General features: G+C 54.3%; 9 protein-coding genes across 9 annotated transcripts; 5 read left to right on the top strand and 4 right to left on the bottom strand.

The window, feature by feature from the left end:
• Positions 1-5475: 5475 nt before the first annotated feature.
• Positions 5476-7761, top strand: CORC01_14190 (uncharacterized protein; the record flags this gene model as incomplete). Its single annotated transcript, XM_022625801.1, has 4 exons — positions 5476-5785; positions 5954-6343; positions 6394-7529; positions 7591-7761. 4 exons carry the CDS (start codon positions 5476-5478, stop codon positions 7759-7761), a joined length of 2007 nt encoding a protein of 668 aa, XP_022467698.1.
• Positions 7762-8095: 334 nt separating this feature from the next.
• Positions 8096-9230, bottom strand: CORC01_14189 (uncharacterized protein; the record flags this gene model as incomplete). The annotated part of the gene is made up of 2 exons (XM_022625800.1): positions 8096-8810; positions 8914-9230. 2 exons carry the CDS (start codon positions 9228-9230, stop codon positions 8096-8098), a joined length of 1032 nt encoding a protein of 343 aa, XP_022467697.1.
• Positions 9231-11674: 2444 nt separating this feature from the next.
• On the bottom strand, positions 11675-12298 carry CORC01_14188 (uncharacterized protein; the record flags this gene model as incomplete). Its single annotated transcript, XM_022625799.1, has 1 exon — positions 11675-12298. The coding sequence occupies one exon, from the start codon at positions 12296-12298 to the stop codon at positions 11675-11677; it is 624 nt and encodes a 207-aa protein (XP_022467696.1).
• A 600-nt stretch (positions 12299-12898) lies between these two features.
• Positions 12899-13400, bottom strand: CORC01_14187 (uncharacterized protein; the record flags this gene model as incomplete). Its single annotated transcript, XM_022625798.1, has 2 exons — positions 12899-13050; positions 13271-13400. 2 exons carry the CDS (start codon positions 13398-13400, stop codon positions 12899-12901), a joined length of 282 nt encoding a protein of 93 aa, XP_022467695.1.
• A 363-nt stretch (positions 13401-13763) lies between these two features.
• On the bottom strand, positions 13764-14525 carry CORC01_14186 (uncharacterized protein; the record flags this gene model as incomplete). The annotated part of the gene is made up of 1 exon (XM_022625797.1): positions 13764-14525. The coding sequence occupies one exon, from the start codon at positions 14523-14525 to the stop codon at positions 13764-13766; it is 762 nt and encodes a 253-aa protein (XP_022467694.1).
• Positions 14526-14646: 121 nt separating this feature from the next.
• On the top strand, positions 14647-14987 carry CORC01_14185 (uncharacterized protein; the record flags this gene model as incomplete). Its single annotated transcript, XM_022625796.1, has 2 exons — positions 14647-14685; positions 14754-14987. The coding sequence occupies 2 exons, from the start codon at positions 14647-14649 to the stop codon at positions 14985-14987; spliced, it is 273 nt and encodes a 90-aa protein (XP_022467693.1).
• A 1672-nt stretch (positions 14988-16659) lies between these two features.
• On the top strand, positions 16660-16884 carry CORC01_14184 (uncharacterized protein; the record flags this gene model as incomplete). Its single annotated transcript, XM_022625795.1, has 1 exon — positions 16660-16884. The coding sequence occupies one exon, from the start codon at positions 16660-16662 to the stop codon at positions 16882-16884; it is 225 nt and encodes a 74-aa protein (XP_022467692.1).
• Positions 16885-17108: 224 nt separating this feature from the next.
• CORC01_14183 (uncharacterized protein) lies at positions 17109-17581 on the top strand (the record flags this gene model as incomplete). Its single annotated transcript, XM_022625794.1, has 2 exons — positions 17109-17243; positions 17402-17581. 2 exons carry the CDS (start codon positions 17109-17111, stop codon positions 17579-17581), a joined length of 315 nt encoding a protein of 104 aa, XP_022467691.1.
• Positions 17582-24246: 6665 nt separating this feature from the next.
• On the top strand, positions 24247-25507 carry CORC01_14182 (uncharacterized protein; the record flags this gene model as incomplete). The annotated part of the gene is made up of 3 exons (XM_022625793.1): positions 24247-24496; positions 24549-24688; positions 24740-25507. 3 exons carry the CDS (start codon positions 24247-24249, stop codon positions 25505-25507), a joined length of 1158 nt encoding a protein of 385 aa, XP_022467690.1.
• Positions 25508-27890: the final 2383 nt, after the last annotated feature.

Raw genomic sequence — 27890 nt, 5'->3', positions numbered from 1 at the left:
TAGTCTCCCGAATTTCACAATTTTGCAGCTGGAATAAATACGATGCATCTAAGAAGTTATTGCCTTTATTGTACTATCCAGTTGATTTCATCAATCATGGATGATTTACTTCCACAAGGCCAGGGCCGGGGTCGCGGAGGAGGAGTAGGAGGAAGAGAAGCAAGAGAGCGAGGCCGTCCGTGAGGAAAACGGGCTGGCATTCTGCATGTTTCTGCATGTCTAAGACGGAAGGGGGAGCAAGGGCCAATGGTGGGTTGACGGTTGGCTCGACGTGGGTAATGGATAAGCAGACCGAGTGTAAGCAGCGCGAGACAAAAGAGGGAATGGGTGCGACGGGAAGAAGCAATTGTGCGGCTCGAGGCAGGGCAGGTCTGGAGGCCCAGAACGCGGCCGATCTGAACGAGGAGAGGCCAAGTCCAGAGTCTCCGTGTCTCTGTACGACCTACCTTGAGGTACGGATAAGGTGCTAAGGTACCTTGCGGCATGGGAGAGGATGAGAGACATGGACGGGGGGGTGGGTTGGGGGGTGTTGGCAGGCACCGTTACCGGGTCCCACAAGGCAGGTTGACCGGGTGGGGATCATGGAACCCAAGGCACGGCCGCAGGGAAACAAAGGTGCCTTGCCTTACGGCTTGCTACCTTACCAGACTACCTTCCTTACCTTAGCACCTTACCTTAGGCAAGGAAGGTAAAAAAAAAAGGTCAGGTACGTTACCAGTCTACCTTGGAGTTTGAGGCAACGGAAGACGACGACGGCAGGGCCGGCCGTTGGTTGCCCGCATAAGGTAGGTAGAGCTGTGCACTCGGGGCAGGCAACTCGGGGTCTCGACTCTCCTCTACTTTGAGATGCCAAAGAGGCAGAGGCGGTGTCAGTCACGGCTTGGGGGACCAAGGGATTCACACACTATTTAGGTATCTCTGCGGGCGTTGCAGTATAGGTGGGCACTGAGAGCATCCAATGTCAGTACCTACGCCTTGGTGGGAGTACGTAACCTGGCGAAATGGTAATGGTAAGACATGGGGCCCGGGGCCCGTCCGACGTGTGCCCGTCCGAATGGTGTTCATGGCATCTCGGTCACGTCGATCAGAATGTTGGGAGCTGGTGCTGGTGCCGATGCCGGTGCCGGTGCGGCTAGTGACCAGCCCGTTGGTACCGTTGGTACTGTTCCTGTTGGTTCAAGGTTGTGCGGCTTTGCCGAAATGGTCATGGTCATGGTCACGGTCATGGCTATGCGCCGCCATGGTGATGATGTTGATGATGTCGACGATAGCGATGGTGGCACCCAGCAGATGCCTCGGATCAGCAAGGGCAGGGTCGCAACAAAATGAGAGACAAAGAAAAGGGGGTCAGGAACGGTATGGGGAATGAAGCAAGCTGAGGAGAGTGTTGCATAGGTAAGGAATAGAAAAGAGGAAGACGTGCCGCGAGATGGCCTCTCTCCTCCGTCGGTGCATTGGGGCCATGGGCGATTGTCTCTTCCGTATCGGTACCTTGGGTGTTTGTTCGATCGGCCATCCCTACGTCGTATCTCTCGGAGAATCGTGCAGCTGATTGAGAATCGAGGCAAGTATAGGAAAAAGAAAATATGCAGGGAATGGAAGACCAAAGTACCTAAGTTAATGTACCTACCTGACCACGCACGATACCGTACTCTGGGTTCCAACTTCCATGACTGGCAGTCAGGTCATGTGAAGGTCAGGTCAGGGTCGGGAAGGCAGGAAGAAGCATGGGGCGGACGGAGGAAGGAGGGAAATTGGGAACCTGGAGGGCTGGAGGGAGAGAAACGAATACTGGGGAGCTGGTGAGCTGCAAGGCGGCAAATACCCATTCGAAGCTGGACGCAGCGCCGCAGACTTGCGAGTTGCCCGCATCCGCTTGCTGCTGCTTGCTGCGTGCTGCGTGCTGCGTGCTGCAGCATTGATCGGTTGGTTCGATTTGCAACATTGGACCGGGGAGAAATGCATGTGCAAGCGAATGGGGAAAGGCCTGCCCCGAAAACCCATGTCTGCAGACTGCCACACTAGCAGATTACCGTAGACAGGCGGATGCAGGTCGTTGGTGGCGGGGAAATAGGGAGGGGGCACAGTTGGGGTTGGGATTTTTGAAGCCACGCTAGCGAGGGAAAGTGACATGGGCAGGATGGGGAAGGGCCCGGGGTGGGGTTAAGGGGGTGTCTACCAATACCTACTCCTACTAGTCCGTATGGTAGTGTAGGTAGGCTTCGTTCACGAGGGAAGGAGGGGCTCGAGGAAGGGGAAAGATCGGCCTCGAAAGCCAAGGTACCTTATCACCTTACAAAGTTGTCCGTACGGATACCTTCCATTGGTAAAGTCCGTCGATAGACCGTACTCCGTAGATAAGGTACCTTATGCATGCCTGCTCGCTTTCTTGTCCGGTGCATTCCTGTTCCCTCTTCTTGCCTTGCCTTTTCTTTTCCTTATGGATAACGTACCCTTCTTTTCCATCTTTCCTGCGGCACGGACAAGAATCGCGTCTTGCTGGCCCCGTCGTCCCACCCATAATCCGCGACTGCACATACTATAGTAGGGAGTAAAATGGGTTGGGTCTATTGGATGTGGAGCTCCTGCTGTGCCACAAGGCAGTCCACTTCTTCGATTCCTATTCTCGAGAACCGCCGGGTTTCTGCTTTCTTGACAACCTGACAACCTGCCAACCTACCTTCCATCCACTTCATCCTCGCCTTGCCGCGTGCGACTCGCTCAGGTGATTTCCATGACAATTCATCGACTGCGTCCTCGTCGACAAAAGAACGATACCCCAATACCGCACATTCCCAAACACGCCTCCAAGAGTCCCGAGTTGTCGAATTAAGCTCACCCCCCGACCCCCGACTTAGAGTTCGCCTGGCGTGACAAGCACACGCAGCAAGGACCACTTTCACCCGAAGTCGCAGTCGCAGTCTTCTCTTTCCCGTCACCGCTCCGGCGCCCGGGTCCAGCATCTGCGTGCGAGGTCTGAGATCACCTGCCTTCCTTGCCTTGGTGAAAGGAGGGAAGCATCTGACATCGCTGCTGTCCGTGTTGTTGTCGCCTCCATCCTCGTCCTGTCTCCTTTGCGGCTCGCCCATCTCCGCCTCCACATCGGCTCGCAGCTTCTCAACGCCCTAGTTCTAAACTCTCCTTCCTCAAAGTAGCCGTTTCAAAGCCGTAACTGTGTCAAAGTCAAGGTACTTGGGTAAGTAGACACCTACTTTACTAGTCAGGCCAGTCTCTTCCTCCCGTGTGTTTTCTCCAACCACTCACAGTCACGTGGTGTGTCATATCGCATCACTTAAGTCACCCTCTAGGGATGACCCCGACGCTTGATGCCCTCCCGTCCAAGACACACGTGCTGGGTCCCCTCCCTTACGTTAGCTGCTTCCTGCGCAGTCGGTCTGCGCGCCCTCAATGGGAGACACACACACATGCACACACTCTTTGAGATCTCTCCCGAGTCCTGCTTTCTCCTCATCAGAGGGATCCAATCCCGCTGCTTCGTCTCTTTCTTAGTTGTCTTCTCCTTCTCCCCCTTCCCCGCCATCCATTTCCTACTTGCCAATACAGCACAGCATAGCCTAGCAGAATGAATGTCAAAATCGCGTCACAGTCGCACACACGCATACACGCTAAGGCAAGGCAGACAAGGCGACCTATCGCGGTGTAACGATAACTTGCCTTGTACAACCTGAACTCACCAGCTGCCAGCTTACCTGACGATTATCTGAAGGCAAGGTACTCGACACCTTGCAACACTTTGCACCATCTATCGGCACTCATTTACGCTCCGCTCTATGCTAGGTGCACAAGTCACCCATCCGGCATTTCATCTTGTCTCCGTCGTCTCATGCGGGCCAGACTATCCGATGAGCGGGAAGGCCACAGTGAGTTGAAACTCTAAATCACGGACTCAACGCCAAATCAAGACACGCCCGGCATATCGGGTCATATGACAAGCCGTGAGTGCGCTTGCTTTCTGGGCGCAGCGCTACCCGTACCATTGAGGGGCTCCCGCTGTCTCTCCCGTCGGCGTCCGCTCCAGCATCCATCTACCCAACCAGCCAACGACGCCGCCTTGCCTGAACCCACAAAGTAAAGTACTTCTAGACGAGACAGAACAGCAATAACCACATTCCGTCACGCCCGGGAAACACGTCGGCCCCCGCCCGCTATTAGCAAATCAAGTCTGAGGCGTTGAAACAACACCCTCACTCATCCACCCGATCAAGGTACCTGGTGCTCATCATTCATCTACCTTCCGGTACCCAATTGCCTTCTGTCAACTGGTATCTAAAAGTCTGGATCAACGGCAGCCAGATCGAATCATCCGTTGGACGGAATCTGCCCGAAAACCAACCATACAGTAGCTCTACCCGATTCCACCTGTCTCGCCGGCATCTCGTGTCGTCTTGTCTCATCAAAATACCGTACTCGCTGCCTCGCCCCAAATTCCTAGCAGCTAGCACCCAGCAGATTCGCCTGCTCTGCGGTTCGTGCAGTAAAGAACGGGTCAACCCCAAAGGGCAACGCCGACTTCGAGTGGCCGAATCTAACTCTGACTCTGGCTCTGACCATCCTCCAGTCCAAGTGGAGCCATCACCAAGAACGACCAAACTAAATTAGAGCGGCGACACCTCGGTTCCGTCTAGTCCGTACCGGTGATAGAACCTTGCACGACAGAGGGCTTGCTTACTCTGCCTTTGAAGCTCCATCCCAGGTTCCATTCCGTCACCCAATCCCCGCCCACCCGATCAGGACTCAGTTTGTGGCCGCCACGGTCTCTTGTCTCTTTGTCACTTGCAGGTTGTCGCGTTGCCTCATCTGTCACCCCACTCCATTTCTCTTGCCTTACGGATACCTTGGCTCTGTCTCCCATTCGCTTTCGTTCCCCTTCACGTTTTCTCCCTACCTCAAAGGTAGGCAACGTATCCACACCTTTCCTCACCTAGCGGGCGCGGCAAAGCATCCTGAGTTCACTCTGACAGTAGTGCGTGCTCGGGGCTGCTGCTACTTGCTGCTGGAATCTCGTCCGCTCGTGCCGGCCGCTGGCGCTGGTGCTGGTGCTGGTGCTGGTGCTGGTGCTGTTCTCTCCTTTGGGCCCATCTTTCCTCCTTGGGACCCCACTTGCACCACGCCTACGGCTTACCTGGTACCTAGCTCGCGCTAACGTCAACTGCCCCGTCGTCTCCACTTTCCGCATCTGCTACCTTACCTTAGCTGAGGTATTCCCGGTCGCGTCCCACCCGACCTCACCTCCCCTGGCCCTGTCGTGGATCACGGACGTGGGACTTCGCAGCGCTCCCTCCACCACTACCCACTTTTGAATATCAAACTATCACACCCGGCACCTGTGCACACACTCCCCCACGACCTCGTTTCCTCCTTTCTGGACAGAGACGCTGGTCTCGTGTACGTGCCTCTGGGCATTCCGCGTCCCGTGCTGGTTTCCGTCCGTCCCCGAGCTGCTCCGCAAGTGGCATGTCTGGTGCAACAGTCATGGCTACTAGGCTGCGGAAAAGAAGCCAACCCATGGGGGAGGATCCTCCTCCCTTTTCCAATTCAACAGCCTCCGCCTCTGTTCCTACAACTACGCCTTTGTCGACACCTGCATCTACACCCTCGCCCGGAGACAATGACTTCAACATCAATGTCCAGGATTCTCAAATATGGGGCCCCGTAGGAGACTCCGAGTTCCCATGGTTCTCTCATGGGTCAAACACTCCCCGGCAAAGACGTCGACTATCCAAAACCCGCGAGGATAGCCTACCTCCGGCACATTCAGAATCTTGTAAGTCGGAAGGGTTTCTCTACGTCTTTTTAGCCGTCTGTGCTGCCCCCCTTATTCTCGTGCGATCCTTGGGAAACGCGGAAACAGAGAAGAGGAAACAGATTGCAATAAAACAGCACAGCGTTTTGGGAATCGTTGCCGACGAATGGTTGTCTAATAGCAAACTAGTAACCCGTGATCCCTCGAAGACTCCAACTAGACATGGTACACTCTACGGCCCGGCGGTCTCTTCTCGTCCGCCTCCAGATGTGGTTTTCTCTCCGGTACTCCCTGCCCCAGAGGCCCAATTTGTGGAGGAATGGGACCTAAGAAACCCCTTTGAAGACAACGCCGATGATACCGATCGTCTCGTCTTGGGCAAAAGTCGTATTCAGGCCGGTGCTATTGTTGATGGATACATCAAGTTCCACAATGGCAAGTCAGAGACCGCCAACCTACCGCGCCGACAAAGGAGACAACAATCCGATCCCCAGGCTCTTCTGGCAGAATTAAGTTCTCAAACGTTCTTGCTCGAAGCTGGCCTCGAGGAAAGTTGTGACAAGAAACTCTTCCAGTTTTGTAAGTTCAAACACCTATTGCCAAGATGGAGAATGACTGACATTCTCAAGACATCAAGGCATGGTGTTCCGGTCGAAGTGTCCTCCACAGAACCAACTGCTGGCTAGTCAACGTTCCCAGGATAATGAAGGACAGCTCCTGTGTCAAACATGCAATGCTGGCGCTTGCTGGAACATATGTGCTTGATTACCAGCCTGAGGAGAGCATTCGAAAGGCAGCCAATGCGCATTATAAACGAGCTGCCATGCTCTTGACAATGGCATTGAGAGAGGCCCGAAATCATGTTTCCACGGAACGCGAGGCAAACTGCCTCATTGCCGCCGTGACCCTTCTAAACATGATTGATGTTGTGTCTCCGGAACAGCGTCGGCCGCCAAGTGCGGTTCCTCGTTGGCTAGAAGGTGCTCGCCTCGCCTGTCGATTACTAGACGCGACAGATCCGGGCCATCGATACTGGAATGCCGTCAATATCCAACCTTCTGAGACGCAGATGGGCAACATGATCATCGCCGGCAGAGCAGCTATCCTGGCCCTCCCCATGGCTCCCCTCGATTCGCGCAATACGGAAAAGCGCCAGTTTGCCTGGCTGCTTCAGGGCTCTGAGCTGGATGCGCACAGGATACACGGCGGATGCGGCATGTCGCCGACACTCCTTCATCATTTCTCCATAATCACACATTTGGCAGCATGGCTGTGGGAGGACCCCGATAACAACGGATTCTACATGAACCCGGGCGTCAAAACACTCCACGAGAAACTTAGTAAACTACGCCAGTGGACTCAGCCCGCATCCGAGTCTCCGTCCCCTTCAGCCACATCACGGTCAGATCAATCCCGGGATATCTCGGATCCAAGCTCTCTCTTAGACAATATTAAGCGAAATGAGTACGGCCTGATAACTGACGCAGAATCCATGACAGAGGTAACGGCGGAAGCGTGGCGTCTGGCAGCCATCATCTATCTGCGTTGCCGCCTTGAGAGGCTACCTCGTTCTCACCCAAACGTCGTATCCGAGGTTTTGCAGCTAGTCAAGTGTGTACGCATGATGCCAACGTATGGCACTTTCTTCACTGCACAAGCACCCTTCTTTCCGGTCTTCCTCCTCGGCATTGTAGCCACGCAAGAGGCACACAGCCTCTGTGCCCTGAAGTGGTTTGAATCGGTTGTCAGTACCGGTTGTCGCTCGGTAAGTATATTGTTGATCATCCTACAGTCGTGTTGAATCTCTAATAAGAGAAACTCCGCAGAGCGTCCCCCCTGCGTTCAAGTCACTCCTGCGTATCCGTGAGTGGATAGCAGCCAGTCTTGATGACAGCAATCCTTCCGAACTTGCTGTCCAAATTCAAGAACGAGCCCCCTGGTGGGAGACACTCGTGGCGCACATTGCCTCTACCGAAGGAACTCTGTGCTTGATCTAGAGGGGGGTCAAGGGCATTGCAGGCAGAACATTTCAAGAAGGGATGCACTTCCGCAAAAAATGTTAATTGCTTGCGTTTCTTGCTATCTTGTGCAAATACCCGTCTCTCATCGCGCATCTGGGAAAGCGAGTACGCTTCCGTCATATCGCTACTTTGAGACTTGTCCACCTCCCCCGGGAGGAATTCCCTATCCTCATGCTATGGGAGAACAGCCTCAAGATTCCGCACCTGCCTCAAAGTGCATTCTCCGCCCTCCCAAGACATCTTGCTGGTGGTCGATAATAGTTCACTCTCCGCGGAAGTTGATGAAACTAAGCATCTCGCCAATGGGTTTCTAAACGGCAGCAGTGCGTATGAGGTACTGTCGCATGTCGGAACCTTCAATGGCCCACCACTTGATGACTTGGAGTCCCGCCTCAGTGCACATGTTGTGAACATCCTCCATGTTACGCTTGTGGGCGTCAAACCAGTCGATCTCGAGATCCTGCTTCAGCGTTTTGCCCTCTTTTTCAGCAACGACGTCTCGCTTCGCCTTCAGGAAGAAGCGATGGCGCTTCTCGTCCTTCTCAATGTCACCGCGGATTTCCCAGTCCTCGGGCTTGAAGATGTCCTCCTCTAGGAGGGCGTTGGCGTGTTTGAAACCATTGTGGAAGAATCTCTCAAACAGCTTAGGGTGGGTGTGGTAGGCGTCCCAGACCTTGGTCGAGGTGACGTCGTGGCCGTCCATGCCGGCGAGGATGAGGTCGTCTGGACGCATGAGGGCAGCCCACTCGCGGAGGGAGGCGACAGCCTTCTTCCAGGGGTCGTTGAAGAGGACGGAGCCCAAGGAGAGGAAGACTCGGGGTGAAGGGACATCATCACAGAAGGCGAGGCCGGCCTTGAAGTCGCCCCAGAGGCCTGCCATGTGGACGCTGCCGGCCTCATGCTCAGGAGCTAGAGCCTCGAGGTTGCTAGTAAGCGAGTGGTTTGAGATATCGAGGGCTAGGTATGTGACGTTGCGGCCGTGCTTGGCGAGTTCCTTGAGGAGGAAGTTGACCTTGCGCATGTCACTGTAGATCAAAGGAGCAGTTAGCAATGGCCACGCCAAGTTCCAACATGAAGTGTACATGAAGTGTCAAAGCAAAGATGACGGAAGCGTGAAATTTGGCTTACCCGGCTCCCAAGTCGATCAAGGTGGCATTGTTGGGAATGTAAAAGGTCGCCATCTCCTCGCTATTCTTCTCGAACAAGACCATCTCGTCACGGGTCTGGTAGAATTCGGGAGTGAAGATGACCTCAGCCCAGATGGCCAGCCCTTCGTCGTTGTACAGCAGCTCATCGGGCATGGTCGGGACCTCGTTGCCATCCTTGGCGGCAACGACGAAGACTCGCTTGAGGTCCTCGAGGATAGTGGACGACATGGTGCTGCCGCCGATATCAAGCACGCTGCCGTGCTTGGGCATGTTGGTCATCTTTGACTGGGATTCCATTGTTGTTGCTTTTGAGGCTTCGTGAGGTGTTTTGCTGCAGGTTCCCGTTTTGGTTGATGATGTGTATTTCCGTTTTTGTTGTGTTGAGAAGAAGCTGGTAGGTATGGAGTGTTGGTGAGGAGGAAGCAGCTGCAAAGTTCAATAGACCTTGTAGTACGTAGTATGAAGAGAGTATTGTAGAGTACGATGGGTTCATGACAAGGAAAGAGCTGCTGGACCACGGAGCTTCCGTCGATGCCTTTTATAAATTCCCCTCTCCCTTCGAGCCTGCCTGGAGAACATACCCTTCGCTTCCTGAATCACTTGCTCCTTCCCATCTGTCATCAGAAGGGAAGTTGCTGTTCACTCTTCCTGCGACTTTCCATGCCTACCTACGTACCTGCCCATCCACCTTTCCGTCTCATTCCATCCTTGGAAAGCCTCACCTCTTCACAGGAGAACATCTGCCTCGTTCACAGTCTTTGTCTTTGTTAATTGCTACGGGAAAAAAAACGCTATATCATCATGAGATCTGCGATATTTGGTGCAGAGGGCGGTGGAAAATCTTTCCACACCTCCCTTGGTAAATCTAAGTACGCAGACAGGTGCCTTTCTCCTCTCTGTCCTCCTCTCTGTTCGGATCTCAGCCACGAGGAGGAGACGCATACACGTACCAAAACCACTGACGAACTTGACCAAGAGTCAACATGATGAACCCTTACTTGTGTTACCATCCCACCCTGGACGTTCTTGACTGTTCGGCTGCAGATGGTGGTGGTTTTCAAGCAGCTTGGAGCAGCTGAACAGCCCCCAAAAACAGGGCTGACACACAAACAAGAAATAAACGCAAGAGGTTCCCCTCCTGGTAATCAGTGAAGATGTGGAATCCGCATGTCGTAAAGGGGTTGTATTTTGCAATGAGACGTCTCTGATCACAGCCCTGTCGTCGTTGGTTTACTCTCGACACATTGACATATTTGACGATGACAGGGCCACGCTAAGGCCCGGCTCGATCCTCTTGTCTCATTTCTCTCCATCTACTCTTTTGCGCTTGGGACGTCATCGTCGGACTTTACTTTTGGTCCTTGACCGGTTGGGCGGGATCAAGGAAAGACAAGAAAACGACCGGGGTGGAAACGAGAGGTGACGCGGGGTTGTGATTGACACGGGGGCTCAAGTCAACGCGAATGGGAGCGAGGACCTGGCCGCTCGGGGGGGAGGGAGGGGGGGAACCCGGTCGTCGTAAGGAGTGAAGACTCGGCGTAGATCATATGGAGGCGGGTACTACAACCAACTTTGGCGGTTCCCATTGTTGGGCCCAAAAGCTGGCTATTGTGCGCTGTCCACGCACCCAAACATGTTATGCTGCTGCATGTTGACATTGGGGCGGACGCCGCAGCTACTTTATTGGTCCTGCAGTTTGCTTATGCAGCGGATAAACATGGCGATATTTCCACTTTGCAAGAGGTCATGAAGTGACGAGCTTTGAATCGCAGCCGCAACGACTCTCGCAACGACTCTCGCATGTGCGCTGTTTAAGGGGGGGGGGAGGTGAATGAACGCTGGTATTCCTCTTCGATCAAGACGAAAGGGCAAATCTGATACGCAATCCCGCGACTGATTGTTCGAGACGCCATCACCGCATAAGTTTGGTCAAAACAACCTCCCGTCCTTCCATAGGGCGAGTGGTGCACCTCGCTCCGGATTCAACGAGTAAGACTCATCTCGACATGTTCGAAGCCGGGGAGGTGGGTATATTGGGTATGGATGTCGCAGATACGAACTGGCTATCTTGCGTGATTTGCCTGTTCCGAAGGCGGGATGGATTGTTTGTCGTCTTTAATTATAAAGCGCATCTTTACCGCACTTCGAACTGTCTCAACGCCTCATTTCCCGATCCATATACACCGCGGATCTATCATTGGGATGTCACACGTGATTCGATGCAACGTATGAGCCTCCATTCTGAAGGACGACAGGCCAAGGCAAACGAGACGACAGGCATAGTGGTGTCCATTGTAGTCTTCGCAAGCACAAGTTGACATACGAATGTGGTCGGTCCTGTCCGGCCGCATTATGTTCACTCGGCACGCTTGGTCTGTGTGTCCTGGGCCGTCTTTGGGGACCGCGCACCGGCTCCGGGTTGGCTTTACGGAGCGGTCCGCCTAAGGTACTAAGGAGATGACGAACAACGCAAGGCCTCTTGATGGCCTTTGCGGTCGTGGAGATCAAACCGCCTCCAGTACGGATACGGAATGTAACCCTGGGTTATTGCAAATCACTAAGCTTATCGTCATCTTGTCCTGTTGAGACCGGTCTGGAGAACGCGACTCAACGACGAGAATGCTCCTCTCACGGCCAAGAGCTGAAGATGCACTTGAACTCGCCTGCGCCAGCTCGCGCGTTATCCCGCCAAGGGGGTTATGTTACGTGTCACGACGTCGTGCCTATTGGCGGAGATGCGCTTAACCCCCCCCAGTGCAGATGTCTCGCCTGTTTCTAGCCGCATCGGGGGGCCGTGTCTGGCGGGTGACTCGCAACGCCTGCTGGTCCGTCTGGGAAACTGCACCACGGGAAGCTGATTCGCTGTCAAACGATTGCTTGATCAATGAGGAGACCGGGCAAGAACAAACGAGATGCGCAGCCCTGGCTAAGCTCGGTGCTCTCTGGTAAGGATGTGCCCGGAACCTCGTTGGACCGTCACAGCGGGCCTCGGAGAATTGGCAAGATGCCCACGGCCGCTCGGCAACGTCAAGCCAAGCCCTGGAACGGAACCAGATTTCAAGCATGAAGGCGGCACAGCCTGGAGCTGATGTGCTGTCGTTTCCACCGCACGCGCCTCGGAACACGAGTCCTGTGGCCGGGACCTCATTCTCGCATGCCAACATAGCTTCCTTCTGGCGATGTTCCAAGGCTGTAAAGCCCATAGCGCTTCGGGTCCGTATTTCTGTAGGTTTCGGGTGGTTTGAGCGCCACCAGATTCGCTCATCCGACCGACCAAATTGCTCGGTGATTACGGTTGAACCGTCTTGTCGGATGTCGATGATTCCAGTCAGACGGACACGACCCAGGCTTCCCGGGGTCGGCATTGCTCCCGCAACATCGAGGTTCCCTGTTGAGCAGCCAAACCGCGCGGAGTCAGGCGTCATGGATTTCCCCGCTAGAGCCCTTATGCAAGGCCCATGAGAGACGCTACGACGCTCACGAGTCACAGGCGTGGTTGGTTGATGGGGCCGGGTAAAGCTTGATATTCGATCTATGAGGCTTTAAACACCCAAGGAACATAGATGGCATGCTTTTGAGAATGCCTGTGTAGATAAGAAAGCCTCCTAATTGGGAATCAGAGGAATTTGGCAGATCAATCCTGGCGTGGAATTCGGTCGGAGCAAGAACCTGTCGCTGGCCTATTTCATGAAAAACTGGCATTTATGATAACGGCCATGCACACTAACACAATAGAGAGAGCGAACTATCCGTATACGATGGGCTGGAACGGTGAGGTGGTTGGGTGGCTATCACCCAGCGGCCGTCGGCCCCGATGAGGGTGTGGAGCAAGCCGCTCAACCTGTGAAGTTTGAGGATTCTTGACTCAGTCCTCGCCATTCGGCCGGAATGAACCTTTGATGGTGGTTTCAGGATTTGAGGATGCTTGAGCGATCAATTCGCCTCTCTGCGCACCTGTGCAGGAGTCAGGACGAAGCGACAAAGGTTGAGATGACCGTTGGGAAAAGCCCAATGCTGCCCGAGGTGGAGGTCAACAGCCTCCAGTTCGGCCGGGACTCGTCAACTGGGTGGCTATGGATAGTGGCGGCGGCGTTGGTGGCGGCGGCGGCGTTGATGCCTTCCAGAAGCCGACTAGAAAAAATCACTCAATCAGATGCATTGGTGCGAGTGTATGTAGACAGTGTGAGCCAAAGTTGGACGCGTCGCCTGCCGATCTCTGCCTTGTAATTCTTTTACCTTTTTTTCCGCGACGCGTTGTTGTCCCGCCCACAAGATAGCCTCGTGCCGAGCGATCGTTGTTGAATTGCCAGGCCATTGCCACGGGCTCATGAAAATACTGTGTTTAGTTTGATGAATGCCAGTGGATTTGGACAACTGCTTTGTGTCAACCTTTTGCCTTGCTGCCAGGATGACAGTGGAACAGCGGAAATGCCGGTACCGCCGCAGAGTGGTCCAGCAGGAAAGCATGTCAAGGGTTGCCCATTCAAGGTTGAAGAATCCTAGACATCGAGAATCAATCAGACATGGTCTACCCAGGGGCAGAAGCGTCCATGCATCACCCTCTTCCCAGTGAGAGAGGAGTGTGCGCTCCTGGATGGAGATCTGGATGTCTGGTGGCAGAGAGGGACCTCAACAGCCATCAGGCCAGGGCGTTGAACTCTGCGGTCCTACAACGTGATGATGGCCATCAAGAGCTCGTCGAGCAAGCATTTTCGCAGGCTTGGCCATGAGCGGTTGACGGCCCTCGAGTGCAACTGTGCCATCCAAGGACTGCAAAAAGACAGCGTAGCAAGGCCGGCCGGCGGTCATCTCGGATTCAGTTCATCCCACTCAGCTAAGTTTAGCTAGCAGACGTAGTCCCCTCGTGTGAGTGGGTCTAACGAGATTTAACATGCACATCCCTTCAACTGCCGGTGCCTTGTCCAGTAGTCTCTGACTCCTGAGCCTTAGCCTTGACCTGACGTTTTGTAACTGGTTGCCCTCGCCTGCTCGACGCCAGCTAAGGCAGTGGCAGGCAAGGCAAGGCGAAGCTAGCGCCCCCTGTGTCGTGCGGCGTGCCAGTGAAGCTAGGCAGGCTGGGATTGGGATGTGGTGGTGCAACTTACAGAGGTCGAGGTCCCCAAAGGCCACGAATCGGCACGGGCGTTTCATGTCTAGATCGAGAAAGGATGGCTGTATACGGATTTGGACGAAAGTATGCGGTGCTAGACGGCTGGACGGCCAACGGAGCGGCCGTCGTTGGAGAGAGATTAGATACTCAACCTGCTGCCAGCAGTGGCTGCGATTGAGAGCCTGGGGCGCAATTATTAGCAACTTCTTTGCAGTGAATTTCTGGGTTTCCTCTGGTGTCTCTTTTCGCCCTTGATCCTGACTAGCTCGCTGGCGGGAAGCATCCAGTTGGCCAACATGTGCATCACTCACAATATGTGCGCCTGAGAGGAAGTAACTTTGGCAGAGGCTTGGTTGGCCTTGAAGTCTCTGCCGCATCCAATCCCCAGTATGCCGCTCTATACCTTGGTGATTGGGGGCGGTTCTGGACAAGAGCATTGACTCGGGTATCCGTACGGTATTCGTAGATGTGTGATGGGTCATCCGCTGGTCGAGGTTGTGATCAGGCCTGGTGTTCGTCTGCTATGTGCATGTCTGGTCAAGCTGTTCCCCAGTGCGGCGGGGGAGAAATCTGGCCAGGAGACGGATGTTTTTTTCGCATGGAATGGAGGTGACGGACGTTAGGCTGTACCGTGTTACGCGTGTAAGTGAGGGAGGCCCGAATGCAGGGCGTGCACGCGCATCGCGCATCGCCGGCTTCGAATCGTCAAGAGCCAGTCTTCAGAGTCCGAGAACCATCTTCCCGCGTGGAGCGAACTTATGCATCGTGGTGTCGACAACAACGGCGGCGGCGACGGCGGCGGCGGCGATACCTCTTGCTTCTTGGCGCGTGAGAAAATAGAGGTAGAAGAAAGGACGAAAATAGACGTGATCTTCGGTTGCGCGGCCCTCACCGAAGTCGCTAGCATGGCCAAGCCTGTCAAGGCTAAAAAGACTCTTGAGTAACGGGCAAGGATGCCATGGGGCATGGGGACGGGAAGGTGTTTGGGCTTGGTCAATGGGGTAAGGTGAGCCTTGAGGCCGTGAGAGGACAATGGAGGGAAAGGGGAGTGAGTCGAGGCCACATGCACTTGACCTGCCCGTGCCTCCGTCCGCTCGCATCACGGGGTACATAGTAGACCGTAAGACATATGACGCACCAGCCAGAGCTGACGGTAGGAAGGAACCAAAACTTGTCAGGCCAGGAAGGAGCAGGCACTGGCCATGGCATGACGCTGGATCCCGCTGGATGGAAGGAGGAGTGCGGCAGCAGCAGAACACGGTCAAGCCACCGCGGGATGCTTCCTCCCGCACCTGTCCACGGTACATTAGGTAAGGTACTCCACGGTCCAGTCAGTCATGTTTGCACAACCTAGTCTCTATCTGTGCCGTCAGACGCACTGTCCGGCCGTGGTGTTACAGTGCGCGGAGTGTATCCGTAGGCCATCGAGGATCCCCCATTATACGGATACAAAGGAAACATACCCGTATATACCTCACAATGCACATCTCTCCCACTGATGGCTAACTGCCAAGAAACATGGAACACCAACAAAGAAAGGCAAAGACAACTTGGCCGCAGTACCGCACTAGGTCCAGGGGTCGCGCTGCTCAATTAATCGTAAGCGACCCTCATGGAAGGATGAATAGAAGTGTGCATGGAACAATCATGGAAGCTGTCCAAGCCTCCAAGCTCAAGCGTTGGCGTTCGCCAATCATCCTTCTCTTGCCAGCCGCGGCCGACCTGTCTAAGAACGGCTATTTGCGCTAGAAGCAGGGCATCTCACCTTAGCGCCGGTCCTAGAGTGTCCCGAGTTGAACCTGGTCGAGGGCTAAGATGGTAAGATGCTCAGGGGTTGCGTTGATGCCCACGTTGTTGGTGATAATGATGATGATGACGATAATTCAACCTGCATGCCGACGGGCAATCACAGAAAGTAGATATGTAGTCGGATCCAACTCGTTCCCTTACTTTAGTATGCCACCCACCCAAGATTCGACCTAGCTCCAGCTCGGCTAGCTGGCAAACATATGAGATACACTCAGCCTGTACTCGTCGCCACTAGTGCTTGGTGACCAATCTAGGCATATCTGTTGAGACAGATTGTGCCGACACGCCTCGCTCACTGAGTCGTACACACATGATTTAGCTCACGTTTGCCGTTTGGGACGATGCGCGATGCACCAATTTGGTTGCAGGTCTCCTGCAACCCATGGAACCAACATACCTCGCCCAACCTGACAAACTACAAAGGCCAGGTACTCTCTGTGTACATTTCGTCGTCTACCTACAATGTTAGGTATTCGCCTAACATCAAATCTCAGCAGAGCCCCCTGCCAGCGACTGACCGCTTCGCTCATCTGCCTCTGCGCCTGTTCTTAATCTCGAATCGTCCGTGCCACGTCGATTGATCTGCTCTCAGTCGTACGCTGCCCCTTCACCCTCTTCGCGGTCAAGAGGATGGGGGGTCCGGGGGTCAATGCCACCAAAAGCTCGTGAGCTTCGACGTATTGGGCTCTCTGTAACCAGAGTTGGACGGCTCGCACAGACAATCGTTGTTCAAAGTCGCCTGCGGCAATCTCCGTTGTTGAGGCTCGCTAGTTCAATGACCTTGTCACCTGGACCACCCCATGGAACATGCATGACGGTTGTAATAAGCCGTGGCTGCTCAGCCGTGGGACATGCCGTGATGCGCCCGTGCCTGAGCTGAGCCCTGGCGAGGCGGGTACAATTCGCAGAGGGCCGCCCGTCAATGGGCCTTTGGACCAGTCTGAGCTTTCGGGAACAGAGCCGCGGGACATTACCTTGACCGTGGTCGACGAGGCCTTGTCTGGTCTCTTGTCATTGAGTGCCCTGACGTGACGCCTGACGCTGGTCATGCTGCGAGCCTCACTGCCTCCCAAATCGTCCAGTCCTTCAGCATCCGACCCTTCTCTGCAACCGGCCGTCCCGTTCGCAAGTCAAGGCAGCCATGCGAGCATTCGAACGGGCGGCCTGGGCGATAAACATACGTCCAAAACCCTCGGCGCGCTGTCAACGGCGTGTTTGAGGCCCAAAGGCCCGTTCTTGACACACGCCCCTTTGCCATGGGTCCCATACCGGTACCACACGAATGGTCCATGGAGCAGAGGGAGACGGACCCCCAGTCTGCGCGCGCGAGCCCCCCCCCTCCCCGGTTCAAGGCTGATACGACACAAGGTGCCTGGCTCTGGGGCCTTGCCGTGTGCAGCAGAAAGTCCGTGTAATCTTGTGCTCGTCGGCCAATTACCTGGGGACCCCTGTCACTGTCCAACCTTCTCGAAGCATTCGAGAAGGAGTGGGGAGGAGAAAGAGGCCTTCCAGGGATAGATTGACAACGGGCACCCCACCCTCGTCGCAGATGAAGCTGCGAGACGGCGGCGCAGCCCATCCCTTTGACGCAGCTGTAATTCCACGGCGGCTCACACGCCGTCGATGCCTTCTAGAAGACTTCTGGAAACCCTCCCCGCTAGGCCTAGCATCAATCTTAGGCTGCATGCGAGGGCCACCAAGCCTCCTCGCGCACTCGAGATTTCGCTAGGTTTGTGCTCCCATCCCTGGGGGTTTCTTGTCCGAATGTTGGCGAAACCCCTTTTTGGCCGCTGCTCCCTAGCTGTGATGTTCAGTTGGCCTGCGCGCAAAGGGCGGCACCAGAAGTGGCAGAACCCGCCATATTGATCATGAAGATCCTCGCCAAACGGTCGGCATCTGCGTCTGGATGCCATCGCCGCACATTTACGCGTGATGACAATATGGCAAGCCATATATGTGTGCTACGAGGTTGCCCAGGTTATGTGAGACAGATGCAGGGCTTTGTTCGAGAGAACCCAAGCCATGAAGAAATTCGACGTAGACCCGGCGCATCAATCGACAATTTTTTCTGAATTGACACATACACCTCGTAGGGAGCGGGCAGAAAGATGCATGCCCTCGAAGCTTGATAGAGCGCGCAAGGTATAGACAGCTTCGCACTCTAAAGGAGGCACTACCTTAGGCCACGACTGTACAGTGTTGCCGTCACTGTCCAAGGCGTCCAACCGAACCAAAAAACAAAAAAGGCAGCAAGCTGTACGGGTATTACTATGTAAAACACTAGTTGAAAAAGAACCCAGTTCAATTTGTTCAGCTATTGTCTTCGTGCCTCTTGTATCTGTACGGTCTGTTTGTCGTCCCAAGAGCTGTGGGCAGACCCCTGTTCCGATAGATGGGCACATGACAACAACGGTGACGGCATTCAGCCATCCATCTTGTTAATCTCGAGCCGCTCGTGCCTGATTGCCGGGCCTCTGCATCTACACGCTCTCCAGAGGATTTTCGGCAAGCAGCCAATCTTTTCCAGAAGGAATTGGGCTTCCACGACCATGCCCCTTTCATATGGCGGAGCAGCAGGGAGCCCCTGCACCTTGTACCGTCGCACCTTTCGCAGGGCCCTTGGATCGAGATTGGCCATGCTAAGGCATCCATACGTCGTAAGGCCTGGCTTTGCACTAAACGTCACTGACAAGAGCCGAATAGGAATGGACAAGCAATGAAAAGCAGGGGGTCGTTCAAACAGCTCCAGCGTAACTTTGTTTCGCGACTTTGATACGTGCTTTGAGGGCGATATCAAATTTGGAGGCGTCCGAGCGTTCATTAGATGGCACTCTGCACTTGGTTGCCGTAACATTGCAGCCCATGGTATAATCAATGGGACTTGTAGAAGCGGCCGCCAAGAGGAAGCCGGCGCAAACAGTAGGGAAGCGACAGCATAAGCGGCGGCTGGGTCTCGGATTGTCTTGATGCGGATGGTGCGTGGGAGATGAGCGGGTAATGAGACGTGCGGTCAACCATCAATGTACGGATATACATCTGCAATCCGTATCGGCCGAAGGGCAGCGGGGGACGTTCGGACTCGCGATGTACTCTGCAGTGGATGGGTGGCAGCATCGCCAGTGTTGGAATGGGGTACTGCGGCGCAATGGCGTTGCGAAATGGAGTGGCTCTGACCACACTCTGTCTGTCTTCCTTGACAGCGCACGCTCGAGGGGTGCTCGGCCAGCGCTAACGGTGGTTGCCCAATCGAGAAGGGGAGTGACCACATGGAAGCTTTGGAACATTCGTCCGGCGCAGGGTCATAGCACCGCCAAGTCTAGCTTATCTGATGCGCTTTGAGTGCAGCTGGGTGCCCACGAGATGCTTGCTCGCTGGCGGATACAGTTGTCGATATCCGTATGCGGGTAGCATATCCATCCGTGTGCAGTGGCCGATGAATGAAGATTGAGCGGTTTGTCCGCCGAGCTGCAAACATGTGGCTGTCGAGGAGGAAGGAGACGTTCATCGTCCAGTCATACATCCAGCGTCGTTTGGTACCGACAGAGCGCAGTGGAAGAAAGACTGCGTTGCTGCGCTGCTGGGCCAGATGCTGGGCCCGGGTAAGAAGAGAATCGAAAGAAGCGAGCCCTGACTCTCAAGACATAGGAAACAGATGCGAGCACCCATCCCCCCGGTCCGCCCTATCGTAGGTTTTGTCTGTGGGGTTGCGAAAGGTAAACTGGATGTGCCATTCTCGCTCCTGAGTGGGAGGCGAGAGACCCACTACCAGGGTGGAGATGATGGCAGAAATAACCCGATTGTTTGATGATGACAAGGCAAAACGAGAGAAAAGCCAAATGGGATTGCCGGGGGTCCTGTCAGGCGAGCCAGCTGTCCGCCAGCCGGAGACAAGAACGGCTTGGCGATTTGGCGAGGTACCCCTGAATGGAAGAATGGAAGGAAAGAAGGGGGAGGGGAGAAGTTTGAGAGTTCCAGGTGACGAGGGGTATTCGTACTTTGCCTCTGCATTGCGGCGGGCTGAAGCCTGAAGGTGATGAGGAGGATGATGATGATGATGATGATGAGCAGCGGAGGTGACACCGGTAGCGGGTTCTAATGATGAAAAATGGTCCCATAGTCTCCCCTTTCCATCCATTAATGATGCACTGCTTGCAGATGGGCCTGGCAACGGGGTGTTTGTCTGCTTTCTGGACGGCTCATTTGTCGACTGCATTGATGGTGTTGAGGGCAGTGGCCTGGTCGTAGTGCTCCGTCGGCGCTGGCAAGCCGCAAGCCACAAACCGTCCACGGCATGAAACCAGTACGAGAGTCAGCTGCAGGGCTTTGGTATAACACAAATTAAGAATCACAGAACAGGGGACGTGGCAGACGGGAAAAAGCATAGCAGGAAGTTGAGTGAAGTTGCTGCTATTCATACATGGCCGTACCTCATATTGACCAAGGTGCCGTAAGATACCTAAGTAGGTGCCTCGCGTCCTGATGTTACATGATGTACTTAAGGTACTGTACACCTGGACATGAGGAGGCAAGGGGCGGCTTCAATCAATGTTCCGTGTCTCCCTCTGGCTACTTACTGTACTGGCACCTGTGGATCAGATCAACCAAGGTGCCTCAGTCAAGCTGCTGCTGTTCTTGCTGGATTCGTCCATGGACGAACGACATCGTCAATTTTAATTTTAATTTTTTTGAGATGGGGAAGGCACGAAAGACCGTTGATACACGCAAAGGCCGAGCTCGTAAGATGGTCCCAACCCCTGGATGTCGGCGGTGGCCCAACCGGCAGCACAGAGACGATCGTCGCCGACTCCAGGTTGAGCAGGCCCAGCAGGGTGGAGCAGAGGCAGAGGCAGGGACGCTGGATACCTTATTGGAGCCCCCATTCCACTTGCCGAAGAGACAAGTAGGGCCTCGAACTATCGGTACTGTGTGCACTGTGCAGCTGCAAGGTACGGCAAGACCAACTTTTGGCAGGCACTCGGAGGTATCTCACAGCAGGTGCCAGGAGAGGGATGGGAAAGAGAGGGAGCACTGAGCAGGGCACGGGCGCACAGCGCAGCAGACGAAGAGAAAAGGGCGAGGAAGGTACCGATGGGATACAACAGCAGGGGCGAGTGGGGAGGTGGAAGACAACAAGGGAGGGATCCTGGAAGGGGGCACGTACCCTCGTGCCCATACCGGAATCGGTTCATGTGTCGTTGCTCTTTCCATGCGGCAACGGCAGCCCGCCCTGGAGAGTATCCGTACCGTAAAGGTAAGGTATGGAAGGTAGATAGATACCTTACCTTACCTATGTAGGTAGCATGATGGCTGTCTCCACGTACTAAGTCTCCAAGTATCCAAGTGCCTCACAAAAGTGCTGGACGTTGGGTGCCTCGAGGCTTGAGATGTTCCTTTGTACCCTCGTATCCATGTATCTCCATACCTAGGTACCTTGCACCCCCGTTCGTTCCTGCTTCAGCGTCCATGGGCCCCAGTTGTCCCAGCTAACCCGTTCGTTTCAATTCCCCAAGCTTCCGCACTCGGGATCTCACTTGACCTGACTTGGGGGGAGGGTGCGCTCTCTGGTTCTCGACATGTCATGTACTCTCTCTTCTTGTTCCAAGACCGACAATACGTGCGCGCGTGCGCAAGTCCATGTGTGATGTGTGAGTGTTGAGTGAGTGCAGAGAGAAGAGACGGAAGGTATGTGAGTGAGGTATGTGAGTGAGGTGTGTGTGTGTGTGGGTGGTATGTGGGTGGTATGTGTGGTGTGTGCAATGGGCCAAGGAGGTACCTCGTCTCTGACATGCAAGGTATTCATATCTCAGGCTGTCTGTCCTCTTTCCTCTTTTTCCAATCTCTTGCAGTCTGGTCTGTCTACCTCTATTCGTGCCTGCGCATCTGGACGAGCTCGTTCGATTCATAAGGATAACCCATTTCTTTCCGACCCCATCCATCCCTCCATCCCTCCAACCATCCAACAAGTTACATCCCAAAGCCAAGCCAACCAGCTTGCCAGCTAACCAGTCTTACTTTGTACCAACTCGACTCGACTCGACAAATCGACCCCCGGTTTTCTCACCAATCTATTTTCCTACGCAAACCACACCAGTCCCTCAGGTGCAGGAGCAGCAGCAGGCCTAGCAACGACAAGCTGTATATGCGTGCCCTGCGCGTACATTGCACACCCCTCCCCCCCTCCTTCCATTATTCCTTCCTTTCTTCCATCTTCCCCCCGGTCTCACTAAAAGGATCTTCTCCGTGGTTGACATTTTTATAACACCTGCCGAACCCCGTCCGCCCGTCCCTGCGCTCCGCTTGCTGCGTAACAGCTTCTTTCTCTTCCCCTTGTTCTTTCCTACACGACCCTCGACCCTCAGTCGACCCTTTCTTGACACACCAACGCCAACAAGCCAAGGGCCGACCTTCCACCACCTTGCCTGGACTTCCTTCTCCATACATATTCATACGCTTCCTCTGCAGCACCGGCAAAACCCAGGCCAGCCTTGCTTTCTTCTTCTTCTTCTTCTTTTTGGTCCCCATTCCACCATTTCCTTGCGACTGGCAACGTTCCTGTCTCCAACTCCTGAAAAGCAACCCCCCCTCCTCCCCCTTACGGATACCCATCCTTGAGATACCTATTGCTCGCTCTGTCCAGTAAGTCGAACCTTCATTTGTACTGTCCCAGTCCTCCTTAGCCTTGTGCACGCCATCCCTTGCCGCCTACTCTTCGTCATCGCCCTTCGAAGCCGATTTCGAGTCTCAGCCCGAGGCTTCTCTTTTTCCCTTTCGACCACCACCTCTTTGTTTACGGCTTCAACTTGCTTCCGGTCTTTGGCCAGACAGCAGCAGCATCATCATCATCAGCCTTTTGTCACCGCTTCCTCCTTTCTTGTGTGGCTGTACCAATGGCCTTGTTGGCCGGTTGCTGCACAAACGATACGTACCCTGCACCTGCATCTACCGCGCCTCCTGGCTGTGGCTGCCCTGGCCTCTCACGCCAGCTGCTGCTTCACCAATTTTTCCCGCGCTTTTCCTCGGGGTTCCACTTTTCTTTCCCTAACCCTGCCGGACCGTCTGCACCCCCGATCAAGGTTTCTTGGCCCCTGTTACCTCATCTCTCGTCCGAGACCTCCTACACGCGAACTTTGACAAACACCCACCCATCCTCTCGACACAACTGGTCGAGCCCTCGGTCCGGAGGCACCAGCTTTTCTCTCTCTCCCTCTCTCTCTCTCTTCCTCTCTCTATTCACCTTACATTTGGCTTTCGCACATGCCCTGCTGTGCTTGCCACATAAACTTTTTCTCGAGCCTCTACCGTTAGATGCCGACGAGGTCACTAACCGGTGGCGCGTCATCTAGGTCACATTGACTGAGTCGCCCTCTATACCTTGACTATCCCTCTCGTTCTCCTTTTCCGTCACCCTTCGGTTCAGCCACGCATATCCGAAAGAGAGGAAAACTTGTTTCCTCAGATACGACGAGCGATCAGCACACGTCTCCGACCCCGCGACTTCTCTACGTATACGTGGTGGGCTGTGCCTTCGACAAGAACAAATTTTTTATTGCGCCACGTCACGATCCTGCGTTGTGACGAGACAAGAGTTCGCGAGCTCGTTGTATACGCTTGAGCACCAAAAACACGACTGTCCGAACGAGTGGCGCGACCAGAGATCTGCTTGCCCACATCATTCATTCTTCTCACGGTCAAGGCGAAGCTCAAGTCTAGTGGATAGTCTGACGGCGAGAACGAGCAGCATACTGGTCTGTGATCTGTGATCGGTCTGTCCCGGATTTCATCCATCATCCGCACAAGGTAAGCCTGCGAGCGAAGCCCGTCAGTCCGATTCAAATGACCCGTCGCCAGGTGCTCCTGGCACATCTAGTCATGCTACAGCCCATCCCAGGCTATCCCCGCCATCACCAATCATCCACAACCTTGCCTGTGGAAGATGCTCAAACGCCTCCACTCGTGGCGATGTGCTATCACCCATCAGCAGTACCCTCACGCAGCTCCCTTATTCAGAGCCTTCCCCCCCTCGGAAGATTTGCATGCTAATTACCTTTCCCTCTAGACAGCGCAGTCCTTATAAACTCAAAGCCACCCTCGTCTGACGCGGAATATCGTCTGAAAACATTTCCCAAGCTGGCTATCCACGCAGGGATCCCGATTATTGCTAGCGATTTCCTCCGCCGTACTATGAGGTCGCCAGCTCCGGGCGAGGTAATGGACATTGGCAACTTAATGAATCAAAGAAGTGCCGCCGCTATGCAACACATTCACAACGGATCGACTCCCGAACGTCAAATGCATCAACTCCCCCAACTCACAGCGAGAAACATGCCCGAACCACCCATGGACCGTGCCGGTTCCCCTCATGGATCCGAACACTCTCAATACTCCCGTCACACAATGGAAGGCGTCCCGCGTTCCTACCCATCTCCCAGCGCCATGGTCGGCACTTCGATGCAGATGCAGATGCCTGTCTCCCACATGGGACCAGGTCCTGTAATCTTGCCCGGAATCCCTCAGCATGATATGTCTGGGGGCATGCCTCAATACAAGGCTCCCGAGCAACAGGCACCTCAACAGCCCACCAAGGCGTATCCGTGCAGCACATGCGGCAAGGGCTTTGCTCGTCGAAGTGATCTGGCCCGTCACGGTATGTTTGAACATGGAAATCCGCAAGATTATCCGCTGACTTTTGCAATCAGAACGCATTCACAGCGGAATCCGTCCTCATGTTTGCGACTTCCCCAATTGCGGAAAGCAGTTTATTCAGCGGTCTGCTCTCACCGTCCATCAGCGAGTCCATACCGGAGAGAAGCCTCATATGTGTGAGCGTTGTGGAAAGGTAAGCTGACGCTCAAAGAAGGATTATTTCCCCCGCACTAACATCCCACAGCCTTTTAGTGACAGTAGTTCTTTGGCACGCCACCGGCGCATTCACTCTGGCAAGCGTCCCTACAAGTGTCCGTACGCCGATTGTCAGAAGACGTTCACTCGCCGTACTACCCTGACGAGGCATCAAAATCACCATACCGGTACTGTCGAGGAGGCTGCCGCGGCGACCGCTGCTGCTCTCGCTGCTCGCGGAGCTACTGGCAAGCCGAACACGACGCGTTCTGACGGAGATGCCATGTCCAACCGCGGATCCCCGTTGACAACGCCCTCGCCTGGCCAGCGGACTCTCTCAATGTCGCCCAGTGCCGACAGCATGCACCGCGCCAACTCCGAGTTCCAGTACATGGGCAACAGCTCGCTTCCCGTTCATTTGCAGCGTGACATGCACGTTGGCAGTCCTGCATCGACATCATCTGGTGGTTACAACACGGGTATGAGACCTACGTCGCACCCCACCAGCTACGGGCCACCTCCGACCCTGGAGCCCAGCGTTGAGCAGCACTCCGGTCCCGGCAGCGCTGGCGGTAGCCCTCACATGGGCTCCGTCGGATGGCAGTCTCCGTCACATGTGCCGTCGCCCTCGCACAGCAGCAACGGTGGAGGATACACCTATCCCGACCCCGATGCTTATCCCTCTGCACCTTCACTCGGTGGCCAGATGTTCTACGGCAACCCAGCCCAAGTCCGCCGCCCCCAGAGCACCGAGCCTCCTGCCGGCGCCTATGACATTAAGGGTCGTCAAGGCGAGCTGTGGGCTGGTGCCCATTAGGACGGGTCTATGTAACAGTATCACCGGCAGTAACTCCTAATGCCTTTCAACGTCATCGGGAGTGCGAATGGTTGACAAGATTTCCTTGGTATGGTGTCTTTCTTCTTTTTGAGATACGAAAAGTTAGTGCATGGCAAGGTTGGGGACGGTAAATAACATACAACTTTAATATTGCGGGCTGCACCGGGACAGGGTCAGGAAGATACCAAGGGGCGGGCAGTCGTCCGGTTCGTTTAACAGCCGCCTTTTCTTTTGTTATCATAGACTGGCGGAAAGCACATTTCATGATGGCTGGGTCTCCATGGGCATTGGCTGGAGGCAAAAAGGTTGGGAAACGACGTGCTCCTGAGCAGCACGCCGACGCAATTGGCGGAGATTCGTTTGATAAAGGAACGTGGCTCTTGTTTTGTATTTTTTTTTCGTGAAATTTGTATGCAACACTGTACTAGACAAATGAATGCGCGTAGCAATGATTTTCTCTCCTCAACCGCTACCTGTTCACATTTGTTCGGAGCTTAAGGAGTAAGAAGATTTGGCCGGGAGAGCTTGAGAACCGATCTCATGATGGTCAGTGTGTGCATGCAGCTGCTTTGTCGCGTACCTGTGCATCATCGGTGGAGGTGGAAATTAATCTAGATCTCGTTCGAGGGCGATCTGGGGTTGGGGTGTGTCCCACCACGCACACCCACGCTACGCTTGGCGGTTGGTTGGCCCTTACTCCTGAGCCCAAAAAAAGGCCACAAAAGGATACAAAGTGAACAGGTTGCGCGTGCGCGTTGGCGTTCGTTTCTTTTAAAAATGGCAGGTTTTTCGAAATAATTGGTAGATGTCATTTACGCGTACTTTTTCTTTTCCCTTTCTGTTCACAGTCGCACACACGCACTCTCGTGTCGTCACGTTTTGGGTCTTACTCATCACGCATCCTCCTTGAGACGGGGAACAGGGTCATGGGAAGTTTTTTTTCAAGTTTTTTTTTTTTTTTTTGGGCCATTGGCTTGGTTTGGTTTGGTGGTAGGATGTCCATTTGGCCGGCCGGCCGGCAGATGTTGTGGTGGCTTTGCTGAGTGACAATGGGCTGGTTTAAGAGGGTTTCCAGGTGAGGTCTTTTGTGTGAGGTTTTTTTTTTTGGTATTCGATGTCTACATTGGGCAGAATGCTGGAAATGTCCCCAAGTCTGAGAGGCGTTTCGTGTCCAAGATTGAGATGGTTGTGTGTGAGTGTGTGTATTTTGCTTCATCGATGAGATGGGAAACGAGGGGATTAATACTTTAGGTAGCAAGCAACCGGGAGGTTAGGAGAGAATGAGAAGCATGGGGTAAAAAAAACCAATTGCGAGAAGTCCGTACTCGGACCGAAGCGCCGATGCTCACGAAGCGAACGACGGGAATTCGAGATTTTTCCTTGTCCTCGTCTCTCTTTTCCCTCCCGTTTTTTCCAAACATGTTGCTGTCATCGGGAGGGATCATGTAATCGGAAAAAGGAAACAAGGAAAAAAAAATTTGTGAGCAAAGACAAGTGGCGTTTATTGCTCCGGGCCCGAGTTCACATCAATTCTGTTTCCGAGTCTGTGGTAAGTGAGGAGGAAATGATTAGTGAACAACATTTCTTGTTCTCCTCGCTTCTTGAGAACCTTGGCCTCCCGTCAGCTAGCTCGAGGAGACTGGGTGGGATTCGAGGGAATGAGCAAATTAAAGGAATATTTTTTCAAGGTGAATCCGAAGCCTGATGCGAGATATTTCGTGTTTCCCCTCATTGATAACGTTATGACCAAAGGGCGATGATGCCGCGACGGTTGAGATCGTATTCCTACTGCTGTTTTTTTTACCTCGGTTTCGGGATTTGGTACGACCAAGGCGGAAGCTGGCCGTCTCCACCCCACGCCCACCTTTCCCGGAGAAATTAGACATTGAATGGATTAGTAGTCAGAGAGAAGAGACGAGAGTACGAGTTGTCTCGAGAGGAAGGGTGAGGACGCGGAAGGATTATGTATTATTATACAGTCTCTCTACTGTAGTCTCTTGGACGGGGAAGTGCACAGAGAGAGAGACGGGGAAAAAAGTGGTCCTCGCTCTCTCTCTCTCGGTCTAGGGGCGTATTTGTGGTTCATCAATCACAGCCCGCCGAGCAAGCGACGAGTTGATTAGTATTCAAGTCTATCCGGAGTACGAATGCGCTCTTGATTTTCTCAAGGCACCTCGTTCCATCTGTCTGCCTCGCTCCGACATGTGTCCCACACAATTCCCGCGGCACGCTGCTCACCGACTGACAACCCATACATAATAAACACGGCACACTCATACTCAAACACCCCCACCCCCCCCCCCCCACCCCCCCCCACCCATCGGACGCCCAAAGACCCCGTGCGCGCCGACCCCGCAAACAC

This window comes from Colletotrichum orchidophilum, assembly GCF_001831195.1.
Source record: "Colletotrichum orchidophilum strain IMI 309357 chromosome Unknown Scaffold_249.1, whole genome shotgun sequence".
NCBI classification, from domain to species: domain Eukaryota; kingdom Fungi; phylum Ascomycota; class Sordariomycetes; order Glomerellales; family Glomerellaceae; genus Colletotrichum; species Colletotrichum orchidophilum.
The sequence above is the reverse complement of the archived record's forward strand: the minus strand, read 5'-3'. Positions and strand labels throughout refer to the sequence as shown.